Below are 14,130 nucleotides of genomic sequence, written 5' to 3' on the forward strand. Positions count from 1 at the left end.
TAGAGCAATGGAATAGAATTGAGAACTCAGAAATAAAACCACATAAATATGGACAGATGATTTTTGACAAAGAAGCAAAAATCATACATAGAGAAAAGACAACCTCTTCAATAAATGGTGCTGGCAGAATTAGAAAGCCACGTGCAAAAGAATGAAACTTGGACTGCTATCTGTCACTATGTACCAAAATTAATTCAAACTAGATCAAAGACTTAAGCATAAGACCTGACACAATAAACTGCATAGAAGAAAACGTAGGTACTAAACTTATGGACCTTGGGTTCAAAGAGCATTTTATGAATCTGACTTCAAAGGCAATGGAAGTAAAAGCTAAAATAAATGAATGGGACTATATGAAACTTAAAATATTCTGCACAGCAAAAGAAACCATTGACAAAATAAAGGGCCACCAACTGAATGGGAGAAGATTTTTGCAAACAGTGCCTCCGATAAGGGGCTAATATCCAAAATATACAAAGAACTCATGCAATTCAACAACAACCAAACAAACAACCCACTTGAGAAATGGGTAGAGGACCTGAAGAGACATTTGTCCAATGAGGACATACAAATGGCAAATAGACATATGAAAAAATGCTCAACATCACTAATCATCAGAGAAATGCAAATCAAAACCATGATGAGATATCACCTCACCCCAGTTATAATGGCTATCATCAACAAGACAAATAGTAACAAGTGTTGGAGAGGCTGTGGAGAAAAAGGAACCCATTCCCACTATTGGTGGGAATGCAGACTGGTGCAGCTACTATGGAAGACGGTGTGGGGTTCCTCAAAAAATTATGAATAGCATTACCGAATGACCCAGTAATCCCTCTCCTGGGTATCTACCCAACAAATCTGAAAACATTTATCCATAAAGACACGTGTGCTCCAATGTTTATTGCAGCTTTATTTACGGTGGCCAAGACATGGAAACAACCAAAATGTCCTTCGATAGATGAATGGATAAAGAAGTTGTGGTATATATACACAATGGAATACTCTTTGGTGGTAAAAAAGATGAAATAAGACCATTTGTGACAACATGGATGGCTATTGAGATTATTATGCTAAGAGAAATAAGTCAGACAGAAAAAGCAGAGAACCTGCTTTTCTGATTTCACTGATATGATTTCACTGATATGTGGTATATAAACCAAAAACAACAAAAGAACAAGAGAAACAAATGTGAAGCAAAAACTCATAGACACAGACAATAGTTTAGTGGTTACCAGAGGGTAAGGGGGGATGGGGGTGGTAGATGAGGGTAAAGGGAATCAAATATGTAGTGGTGGAAAAAAATAATCGTGAAGTATAATAAACAAGAAGAATAGCTAAATAAATAAATATATAAATAAATAAATAAATAAACAAACAAACAAATAAATAAATTTGAGAGTGTTTCTTCTACACTTACATTTAAAGAATGTTAACTATGAGAGGGATCCCCTGTGTCTTTCCCCTGCATGTTTCTCCTCGCTTCCAACAGAGTAAATACACTGGTGCTCTTTAGGCAGTTTGGGAGGTATAACTGAACCATGAAAGATGAGAGACAGTGTCTGCTGCAGGTGAAGCTCTGTCACAGCCAAGCACAATAGCTTGCATGTTTTTCTGCAATACTGAGATTGCCTCTGGATGCTAATTTGCCAAGCTATGTTCCTTTATTCTTTCAGAATTTGGCTTATTGCTTCCAATTTCTTTAAAGCCTTTTAAATATAGCCTTAGTTACTCAATAGCCTCTCCCTTTTTCTTTTTCTGCCTCTTCCCATCTCTGTGGCGAGTCCACTACTTTCCACAAAGCTGTGCATATAGTGAGCTCTTGACCTACCTTTCCGTTCCTTGAAAACAACTTAGAAATAAAGTGAGTGATCTCACCCTCCTTCCAGATATATATACTTAAAGAGTAATTTTTGAAAGGAAACTGCAGCATATATATTTGAGAATGTAGCAAAGAAAATAGAGATTTTTTCATTATCCTATATGCAGAATTAACTGAAATATGAGTAGTTATGATTTCATAACAAAAAATTATCTTTAGACATTTAGTTAATATTGTTAAATGAACTCAAAAAGAGTCTGGAGGTTTTGCTAGAAATAAATGATAAAGATTTATTCAAGGGTCATAGGGTTTGCATTCTGGAAACACAACTAGGCAATACCTAGAGGGTTCTGAAGAAGAAAGAAAAGCTGTGGCTTCTTGTCTCATTCTTGAGAAGAATCAGTCCTGCCTTCTTAGCCTCAGGATTTGTCTGAGATTGTAATCCTCTAGATGACTGGTGGTCTGGATAATAGATGTCAGGTTGTCTGGATACCTGAACAGTCTTTCCTTGGTCCTTCAGGTGGTAATCAGAGGGTTATCTGAAAGTTTGATGTATATTTAGTCATTGAAGCAGGACTGGAAAGTCCAAAAGTTTAAGTTCTAGGCTAGTTAAAACAAGAATAGAATCATTTCCTCATACTTTAACCTGTTTGATTTTAGCAATTTAGCAGCTTGACTATAATAACTCCATTTTTATTTCTTCAGTCTATTCCTCAGTATAAAATGGAAAGAATTTAAAAGTTCTTATATGAAATCTCAATTACTCATAAATGATCACTTTAGTGACAATTTGATGTACTATAATTTCTTTTATGGGCAATCTTTATTTTCCTAATGACTTATTTCCCACAGATGGATTTTTTCCCCTTTATATGCTGGGTAGTGCTGAAAATGAGTTCCACTAAATATGTAAGGAACTTGTGCCTAGCTTCTTTCACTTAGTTTAATGGTTTTGATTCTCATCTATGCTGTTGCATATATCAATAGTCTGTTATTTTTTATTGCTAAGTAGTATTCTATTGTATGAATATACCACAATTTGTTTATCTATTCACCAATTGGTGGACATTTCAGTTATTTGCAGTTTTTAGTGTTTATTAATAAAGCTTTTATAAATATTTACATATAGATATTTTCATGGGTATATGTTTTCATTTCTCTTAAATAGTTTTGGGATATACAGTAAGTGTATGAATAACTTCATAAGAAACTGCTAAACTGTTTTCAAAGGGGCTATACAATACTGCATTCCCACTAGCAATGTCTGAGAACTCTAGTTGCTCTGAATTGTTGATTATTTGTTTGTTTATATATTTAAATATTGATTACTTGTTTGTTTATATATTTATTTTTAATGTTAGCCATTCTAGAAAGTCCAGATTCCCTCTGATTTCTCCACAATGATATCTAGGCAGCTTTGTGATCTGTGAAAGCCCTCTTTTCTTCTGTCAGGCTGACAGTTGGGCCAAATGTTTATATCAAATCATGAACATTTGCTTCTGTGAAATCAGGTTCCCTATCCAGTAGGGAGCATAGCTAGGAGTCATGTGATTTGAATTGCCTTCTGTCAGCAGGTTGAGTTGGTTAGAACATGATACTAATGAATTTTCAGGATTAATAAAATTAAGTCTGTTTCACTGAAGAGACTTCTCCCATAATCTCATATAACTGCTTCATACTAGAGCCTTCCTAACCAAAAACTCCAAAGAAGAGAATAAATGCTTCAGTAGAAATTTATCTTCAGCACAGAAAAACCCAGTCACATATTCAGTTATTACATAAACAACTCCCTAGGAAGTGAGGGAAGGAGTTGTACTTGAAATGCCACTTTCACTGTTAAATAAAAAATAATAAAAAAGCCATTACTGTGATGTGTAATAAAAGTTAGTGGCGCCCCATTTCTTTGTGTGAAGTTGCTTTTATCTCATCATTGACTTAATTTGATTGCACCAGTTTGTCAGCTGTCATGTTTGGGTTTCTTCACCTGCAAAATATAGATAATGACAGTATGCAATTTAATAATCACGTGCAACAATTTGTTTCTTCTAAACAAGGTGAGCTAAGAATTGTATTTCCCCCCTATAACTTTGGAATAAGAAAAAGTTCAAGGCTTTCTTTTTGTTTGTCTTGTATTTTACAGGTGGCTTGTCTAATATCTTGCGTTTTCGTCCTGACAGTCATTTATGCAATAGGACCTTTTCTTTACTGGCTGCCCATGGTACAGTAGGGTTTTTCATGATCTTTTTAAGTTTAATTTTAATGAGAATCATTGTTTATTAAAAATTACTTAAAAGAGTAACTTCAATTATCCTAATATGTCACTCATTAGTAATCCACGTGTCATTCATGTGGTGTAACCAATAGAAGAATGGAGGAGAAGTGGAATGAACGAGACCACATTTGATGGGAGAGGAATGGGAGGGCACCACGGCTATTTTCCAGTTCTTAGGCTCTTGTGTAAAAATGCCATAGTTGGGATTAGATTTATTCTGTGCTCATTTGGATGGTGGAACTAGGCAATCTTTATTGTAAGAAATAGACTTGGGAAGAATTTTATCAGAGTTTGGGCTGTTAGAAAATGTGTGCTGGGCAAGGGAGTAGGGAATGAAATATATCTTGCCACCTTTGGCATATGTTTACAAAGTGACTCAGAACATTAGTATTAGTGGTTGACCTTACCTTTCATAAGCCTGAGGCACCCAAGTTATGCAGTTAAGATCCTGGTCTTCAGAGAACCAGAGACAGTTTCAGTCCTTTCTTGTTCTAATTCTTCATTCATATAGTGAGATTCAATAATTTCCACTGGAAGTTCTTTCAGTAATCAAGTTCACTTTTCATGAGTTACAAATATCTTCAGGTGAAACCACATAATTGATACACAAGGCAATTATAAATAAATACATGATATAAATCTTTAATATTTGCAACAAATTTCAAACAAATGGAAGTGAATAATTATAATAAAGTTAAAAGGACATACAACATTATAACACTTTATCCTTATTATTAGTTTTCTTTTTCCTTCTTTCTAACTTTTTAGAATTATACAAGTTTTACCCTGTGATTTTCTAGAATTGATATTATGTTCCTAAAGCAACAAAGGAACAAGACAAACAAATAAATAAACTAAAACTCATAGACAAAGACAACAGTTAAGTGGTTACCAGAGGGTAAGGGGGTAGGAGGGATGGTAGAAGAGGAGGTCAAATATATGGTGATGGAAGGAGAATTAACTCTGGGTGGTGAACACATAATGCAATATATAGATGATGTACACTTGTACACTCGAAACCTATGTTAGTTTTATTGACCATTGTCACTCCAATAAATTTTAATAAAATAAGAAGATATTATATTCCTGAAGTACAACAATGGGTTAGTTCTAAGCAAAATAAATATTACTTCAGTCTTTTAAATGGTGATTGCTTTTCTCTAGTGGGTACTTTAAAAACAAAGAAAGAAATAAAAATACCTTTGCTCTTTTAAATTTAGATTAAAATCTTTATCTTGCTTCTTCATCAACTTATTTCTTATTTCTAGTGTGTTCTTGCAAGCATTATTGTCGTGGGTCTGAAGGGAATGCTAATACAGTTTTGGGATTTAAAAAAATACTGGAATGTGGATAAAATCAATTGGGTAAGTAGAAATTTGACCTAATATTTTCTTCTTTGGTTTAAACACATTACAAAATAAAGTTTAATAATTTCATTTGCAGAAAATGATTTTAGCAATTTGAGACTAGAATACTTTACAAATTGCCATTTATTTTTTCAGAATCTTCATAAAAGCATTAAAATATGAAATGTCTATAAGAAATAGACATGAAATTTTGTCAAATTTTGATTAGTGAATTGAGAACTTTTAAAGAAATGCTAACTAACATGAGTGGATTGGGGGTTCCTAATTTCTATTATAAGTTGATTTTGGCAGTGAAGCTTTTTATGGAAGTACAGACTAATAGAGATGTGACCATTTATAACATGTATGAAAAACCAGCATTAATTGCTAAGATATGTATGCTACATTAATATGCAATGAACATCTTAATAGTGACCATTTTCATTTTAAATATAAAATGTCTCATGAATTATGATATGAGGTTGAGAGAATCATTATGTTGAAAAGATATGGTCAGCAACACATTAAATTACACTGAACAATAATGAAGTATGGCTTCTAACAGAAATGTTTAACATAACTTGCTCTAGAGAAATGTATTTATGTAAGAACATCCAGAATTCTGTCCCTCTCCAATATGGATGAAATATTTCATGAGTACCTTCTGTTCAGCTCTATTATGATACTTACCATACTGAGATGCATTTATCTATGTATTCTCCCCTTCAAATTCTTTGCTCTGACAGATTTTGGGGGAATCTTTATTCTGGTGTCTACTTTGATAATACTTCTGTTAAGACTCAATATTACTGAGCTCCTACCAAAGTACAATGTTGGGTACCATGGGTAATGAAAAAACGAATAAAGAAATACTTGCCCTCTCCAGATATTTATGTTTATATAGGAAGCAGACCCCAAAACACTAGCTTAATATGCAAGGCCTACTACAACATGACCTAAAAGCAAAAATACAGGTAGAGTGATGGGGAAAAATAAAGGCTGAGACATTTAATTTGGACTGGGTTGGTATGAGAGACTCACAACAGGACCAAAATATGAACTGAGACTTCAAGGAATAGTATTTCCTAGGCAGGCCAACAGGCCAAAATTAATCAAGCTAATGGAGGATGGTGATGTTTAAAAGGTGATATATGTGAGATAGCACATGGAAAAAGGTGAAAATGTAATTAACAAGCTATTCGATAATCCTATGATAGAGGTATTTCTAAGAAACTTTTTAATCACTTAAGAGGGAACACATACATATTTGAAGGAGAGAGACATCACAATAGATTTTTCCCAGGAAATTATGGGTAGAGCATATAGTGTGAGGGTGGCAGTAGGAATAGATAGGGTTGGAAAAGTGAAGAATGGGTTGGACTGGAAAAGGATGCTCATGTCCTGCAAGGAAGACTAAATTTCATCTTGAAGGCAGTGAGGCATCACTGAAAGAGGAAATAGGGATAAGACTTATGTATTAGAAAGGTCATTTAAATAAATTGAGGAGGATAAATCAAACTTATGAAGTATGGAGCAATTAGACCACTGCTTTAGTAATTCAGGCAAACAAATGAGGAAGGCTTGAACCAAAACTGAGACCATGAGGTTCAAGAGAAGGGAACAGATTTGGAAAATACTAAAAAACATCACATTAGTTATCCCTCACCACCAAATTCATCATATACACTGCAGTCATCTAGAATGACTTCTAAGTTTCCAGTTAGGAATATCACTGGAGATGATATCATTCATTGAGTCATAGAACATAGAATATTGTTTAAATGCATTTAGTGGTTATCTTGAATTTCTTTTTTAAATAGAGGTTATCATTCCTGAGTTATTCATTTCCGTTCATCTCTTTGTTTTTTGTATGTCATCACCAAGTAGGTTTTCAAGAAGACACATGTGGTTTATATTTTCTGAGTTACTGCGTGGTGAAAATATTTACCTGTTTTCTTTTTATACTTGGCATTATCTTCAGGCCTTGAAAGTGAAGGCAGAGAAATCAAATGTTGACATGATATTTTTGTTATTTTATGTTTGTTTTTCTAAAGGGACGCTCAATGAGGGTTTTTTCTTACCCATGAAGTTTGGTAATATTTTCAGAATATTTCATTTGGTTGAATATCCAGTATCAAATTTCTGTGAAAGTGACATATCCTTTTAACCTCAAAATCAAGAATTACATACAAAATTTATTCTAATGTATCTTTCAATATTTTTCAAATCTATATGAAGCTCTAACAATTAAGTTCGAGAACTCATACTACAAAAAGTGCGACATACCTCATTGCTGAAAATCACTGTGGTCACTTTCAAAGTACTCCCCTTGGGAAACTATGCACTGATGCCAGCACCTAGTCCACCCTTCAAAGCAATTTTGGAGCTCTTTTTCTGGAATGGCCATCAAAGCTGCCATCATATTACCTTTGATGTCCTGAATGTCTTCAAAAGGTCTTCCTTTCAACATTTCCTTTATATTTGGGTAAAGAAAGAAGTCACTGGGGGCCAGATCAGGTGAGTAGGGAGTGTGTTCCAATACAGTTATTTGTTTACTGGCTGAAAACTCCCTCAGAGACAGTGCCGTGTTTGCTAGTGCACTGTCGTGATGCAAGAACCATGGATTACCAAATAAAAGAACAGAAGAAATCTCTAGAAATGGAACCAAATGAAACAGAGGTAACCAACCTATCAGAGACAGAGTTCAGAACATTGATGATAAGAATGTTTAAGGAGCTTAGAGAGGACATCAAGAAGGATGTAGAAATCGTAACGAACAACCAGTTAGAACTAAAGAACACAATTACCGAAATAAAGAACTCACTTAAAGGAATTAACAGCAGGTTAGATGAAGCAGAGGATCGAATCAGCGACTTAGAAGACAAGTTAGCAGAGATCACCCAGACAGAACAACAGAAAGAAAAAAGAATAAAAAACAATGAAGATACTTTAAGAGACCTATGGGATAACATCAAGCGCAACAACATGCACATCATACGAATACCAGAAGGTAAGAGAGGAAACAAGGGATTGAGAACATATTTGAAGTAGTAATGTCCGAAAATTTCCCTAACCTGATGAAGGAAACCAACATACAAGCCCAGGAATTGCAGAGAGTTCCAACCAGGATAAAGCCAAACAGGTCCACACCAAGACACATTATAGTTAAAATGGCAAAGATTAAAGACAAAGAGAGAATCCTAAAAGCAGCAAGAGAAAGACAGAGGGTTACATACAAGGGAACTCCCATAAGACTATCAAATGACTTTTCTGCAGAAACACTGAAGGACAGGAGGGAGTGGCAGGAGATACTCAAAGTGATGGAAAACAAAGGCCTACAACCTAGGTTGCTTTATCCAGCAAGGCTATCATTTAAAATTGACGGAGAGATAAAGAGCTTCCCAGAAAAGCATAAGCTAAAGGAATTTATTACCACCAAGCCAGCATTGCAAGAAATACTAAAAGGACTTCTGCAAATAGAAGAAAGATGAAAATAATCTAACTACAAATTTAAAAATAGCAATAACTATGTACCCATCAATAATCACTTTAAATGTAAATGGTTTAAATGCTCCAATCTAGAGACATAGGGTGGCTGAGTGGATAAGAAAGCAAGACCCTTGTATATGCTATATACAAGAGACTCACCTCAGATCAAAAGACACACACAGGCTGAAAGTGAAGGGTTGGAGTAAGATATTCCATGCAAATGGAAATGAGAAAAAAGCTGGAGTTGCAATACTTATTTCTGACAAAATAGACTTTAAAATGAAGAAAATATTAAAAGACAAAGATGGGCACTGTATAATAATAAAGGAATCAGTTCAACAAGAGGACATAACCCTAGTAAACATTTATGCACCCAACATAGGAGCACCTAAATATATAAAACAGATATTGGCTGACATAAAGACAGAGATCAACAGTAACACTATCATAGTAGGGGACTTCAACACACCTCTGACAACAAGGGACAGGTCTTCCAGACAGAAAATTAATACAGAAACAATAGCCTTAAATGATACATTGGACCACTTGGATTTAATCGATATTTTCAGAGCATTTCACCCCAATGCTGCAGAATACACGTTCTTCTCAAGCGCACATGGAATATTCTCCAAGATAGATCAAATATGTTTTTTTCAAATATACATATATATATACATATATATACATATATACACACATATATACATACATATACATCTATACACATCTATACACATCTATATACATATATATACATATATACATATATATATATATGTATATTTGAAAAAAACAAAAACAAAAAAATAACCATGGATTATTGGAGAAATGTTCAGGTAGTTTTTGTCTAACTTTTTTACTCAGCCTTTTCAGCACTTGCAAATAGTAAACTTGGTTAACTGTTTGTCCAGTTGGTACAAATTCATAATGAATAGTCCTTCTGATATCAAAAAAAGTTAGCAACATTGTTGCAACAAGTTCGTGAACTCAATTGTCAGAACTTCTATGTTCTGTTCTCTTAATGAATTATGTATTTGTCAATTTTATTTGTTTTTCCTCATATCTGTACATCTTCCCATGATTATCTTGGTGTCTGTGTGTGTGGTTTTTCTGGACTATTCACTCTATCTCTTGTTATGTATTTCTGATTGTCAATATACTGTTTTTTAGCTTTAAATGAGGCTTTTACCTCTGTAATGTTTTTATTTCTATTCAAGCCATTTCCTAAATTCTTCCAGCTTGCTTTTTATCTCTTTCAGTTTTTCTTTTTTAATATAGTTTTTCTTCTTTCACTCTTCATATCTATCTTTGAGAGATTTCCCCGAGATTATATTGTCTATTATATACCTAAACCTACCCGCTGTCTCTGTTTTATTATTTTTTTCTTCCTTCTCCCCAGTTCTATGACTAGGTCCTTTTCTGATTCCTTTATGATTATAATGAATTTTAGTGGACTTAATTATTTCATTATATAAATAATAATGTGGGGAGGGCAGGAGGTAGGAAGTGAGGTGGAGCAGCCCACAGTTTTGATTTAGGTACATAATCTGAAGATTTGTTACTAGGTAAAACAAGATCTCATAAATCATAGTCTCTCTGGTGATATGACAATTGCTGTCTCCTCTCCATTCTTCACTTTGCCTTACCTCCATCAGTCTCCTTTGAAGCTAGGTTGTAAGTAATACAAATGGCATTTCACTTTATTGCTCATCTTTGTGGTATCAAATAGATAACATGTGGGTACATTTCTGCCTTCTCTGGTGGCCCACGATTGTCCCCTAGAACTTAGAGCTCTTATCAGAAAATTATTATATAGATTTTTCAAAACTGTGACATTCATGGAGAAATCTAGAATTAATTGAACTTTGAGGATAAATTTGTTGGTTTCCAGTATCTTCCTTGATATCTTCCAAATTTCACAGTATTTGGCAAGTCTACACCATACGAGGAAAGACAATTAAGTTTGCAAACTGGCCACCATGCCTTACATTGGCAGCACTGTAGAAAACAGCTCAGTAAGGTTTGGTTACCTTGGTATATCAGTGTCTCACAGCTGTGTTCATTTTGACATGTGGCAGTGTCTTGCTGGATGGCATTCGTTATTGTTGTTGCGTGTTTTTGTGTGCCGTCATGAGAAAGTCTGAGCTTGAATTAGAGGAATGAACAAACATTACATTTCTTGTTAAACTTGGCAAGAGTGGAAGTGAAATCAAGGACATGTTAGTCCAAGTTTATGGGGATAATGCCATGAAGAAAAGAGCAGTATACAAATGGATTACATGTTTTTCTGAGGGGAGAGAATGCATCACTGATGAAGAGAGGTCAGGGTGGCCAGTAAAGAGCAGAACTGACAAAAACATTGCAAAACTTCATCGAATTGTGCATCAAAATCATCAGTTGACTGTAAGAAACATAGCAGACCAAGTGAACATCGATAGAAAAACAGGAAAATCTTAACTGAAAATCTTGGCATGATAAAGGTGTGTGCAAAAATGGTCCCAAAGGAGCTCACTGATGAACAAAAGCAAAGGAGACTCGAAGTTTGCCAAGACCTTTTGGAGAGACAAGATGATATTTTGGGCCATATTATCACTGGTGATGAAACATGGGTGTACCAATACAACCCTGAAACAAAGTCTCAAAGTGTACAATTGAAGTCAGCCAATTCTCCATGACCAAAAATAATTTCATCAGTCCAAATCAAAAGTCAAAATGATAATGCTAACTTTTTTGATATCAGAGGGATTATTCATTATGAATTTGTACTAGCTGGACAAACAGTTAACCAAGTTTACTGTTTGGAAGTGTTGAAAAGACTACATGAAAAAGTTAGATGAAAATGACTTGAACTTTTTGCCAAGAATTCATGGCTCGTGCATCAGGACAATGCACCAGCTCACATGACACTGTCTGTGAGGGAGTTTTTAACCAGCAAACAAATAGCTGTATTGGGACACACTCCCTACTCCCCTGATCTGGCCCCCAATGACTTCTTTCTTTACCCAAAGATAATGGAAATGTTGAAAGGAAGGCCTTTTGATGACATTCAGGACATCAAATTTAATACGATGACAGCTCTGATGGCCATTCCAGAAAAAGAGTTCCAAAATTGCTTTGAAGCACGAACTAGGTACTGACATCAGTGTATAGCTTCCCAAGGGGAGTACTTCAAAGTTGAGTGTAGTGATATTCAGCAATGAGGTGTGTACCTTTTTCTAGAATGAGTTCATGAGCTTGACTGTCATACCTCGTATTTTGTACTTAGGGATTTTGACCATGTTCTTCTTTCATTGAAGCTGAATTTTCCTCCGTATATAATAATTTTAATTTTATATTAGTTTCATGTGTATAAAACAACATAGTGATTACACAATTATATACCTCACAAAGTGATAACCCTAATAAGTCTATTACCCATCTGACACTATACATAGTTATTACAATATTATTGACTATACTCCCTATGCTATACTTTATATCCCATAATTATATTTTAAATTATAGTTGACATTCAATGTTATTTTATATTAGCTTCAAATGTACAGTATAGTGCTTAGACATGTATAGAATTTATGAAGTGATCTCCCCCATAAGTTCTAGTACTTATCTGACAGCACACTTAGTTTTTACAATATTATTGACTATATTCTCCATACTGTATTTTAAATCCCTGTAAATATTTTGTGACTACCAATTTGTACTTCCTAATCCCTTCATCTTTCTAATCCATCTCCCAAATTCCCTCCCATCTAGCAAGCATTAGTTTGTTCATTGTATCTATGAGTCCATTCCTGGGTTTTTTATTCATTTATTCTGTTGTTTAGATTCCACAAGTAAGTGAGATTATATGGTACTTGTCTTTCTCAGTCTGACTTATTTCCCTGAGCATAATACCTTCTAGGTTCATACATGTTGTTGCAAATGGTAGGATTTCATTCTTTTTCATGGCCAAGTAATACTCCATTGTATATATGTACCATCTCTTCTTTATGAAATTATCTAAACACAGGGGTGCATATATCTTTTTGAATTAGTGTTTTGAATTTCTTTGGATAAATACCCAGGAGTGGAATTGCTGGGTCATAAGGTAATTCTATTTTTAATTTTTTTCCTGTCTTTTTTATTTTTAATTTTTTGAGGAACCGCTACACTGTTTTCTTCCTTTCTTCCTCTCTCTCTCTCTCTCTCTCTCTCTCTCTCTCTCTCTCTCTCTCTCTCTCTCTCTTCTTTTTTTTACCTCTATACTGTTTTTAGTAGTGTCTGCCCCAATTTGCAATCCCACCAATAGTGCTCGAGGGTTCCCTTTTCTCCACATGCTCACCAACATTTGTTGTTTGTTGATTTATTGATAATAGCCATTCTGACAGGTGTGAAGTGATAATTCATTGTGGTTTTTATTTGTACTTTTCTGATGATTAGTGACGTTGAACATCTTTTCATATGTCTATTGGCCATGTGTATGTCCTCTTTGGAGAAATGTCTATTCAGGTCCTCTGCCCATTTTTTAATTGTATTGTTTAGTTTTTTGGTGTTGAGTTGTATAGTTGGCATATATGTATATATATATATATATATATATATATATATATATATATATATATATATGTATATATATGTATGTATGTATGTATATATACACACACATATATATATATACACATATATATATACATATATATGCCAACTATATATATATATAAATTTTAGATATTAACTTGTATCAGATGTATCATTGCCAAATATCTTCTTCCATTCTGTAGACTGTCTTTTTGTTTTGTTGATGGTTTCCTTTGCTGTGCACTAACTTTTTAGTCTAATGTAGTTCTATTTGTTTACTTTTTCTTTTGTTTCCCTTGCCCAAGGATATATAGCAATAAAAATACTACTAAGGGTAAGGTCTGAGATTTTGCTCTCTATATTTCATAGGAGTTTTATGGTTTCATAGGGGTCTTACATTTAAGTCTTTAATCTATTTTGTGTTTATTCTTGTGTATGGAGTAAGAAGGTGGTCAGGTTGCATTTTTCTGCATGTATCTGTTCAGTTTTCCCAGCACCATTTATTAAAAAGTTTCTTTACCTTAATGTATATTCTTACTTTCTTTGTCATAGATTAAATGACCATATAGGCATGGATTTATTTCTGAGTTCGCGATTCTGTTTTATTGATTTATGTGTCTGTTTTTATGCCAATATCATGCTAT

At 34.1% G+C, this 14,130-nt stretch overlaps 1 protein-coding gene across 1 annotated transcript in view; it reads left to right on the forward strand.

Moving 5' to 3' along the window:
- SLC26A7 (solute carrier family 26 member 7) overlaps positions 1-14,130 on the forward strand; it is a 263,341-nt gene that overhangs the window by 170,115 nt on the left and 79,096 nt on the right. Inside the window, exons 9-10 of the mRNA XM_088799743.1 lie at positions 3,963-4,040; positions 5,363-5,458. Of these exons, the coding sequence (XP_088655869.1) occupies positions 3,963-4,040; positions 5,363-5,458 (174 nt within the window). The remainder of the gene's footprint in view (positions 1-3,962; positions 4,041-5,362; positions 5,459-14,130) is intronic.

The sequence above is a fragment of the Rhinolophus sinicus genome, chromosome 7 (genome assembly GCF_057876585.1).
Source record: "Rhinolophus sinicus isolate RSI-liver-muscle chromosome 7, RSI-T2T, whole genome shotgun sequence".
NCBI lineage: Eukaryota > Metazoa > Chordata > Mammalia > Chiroptera > Rhinolophidae > Rhinolophus > Rhinolophus sinicus.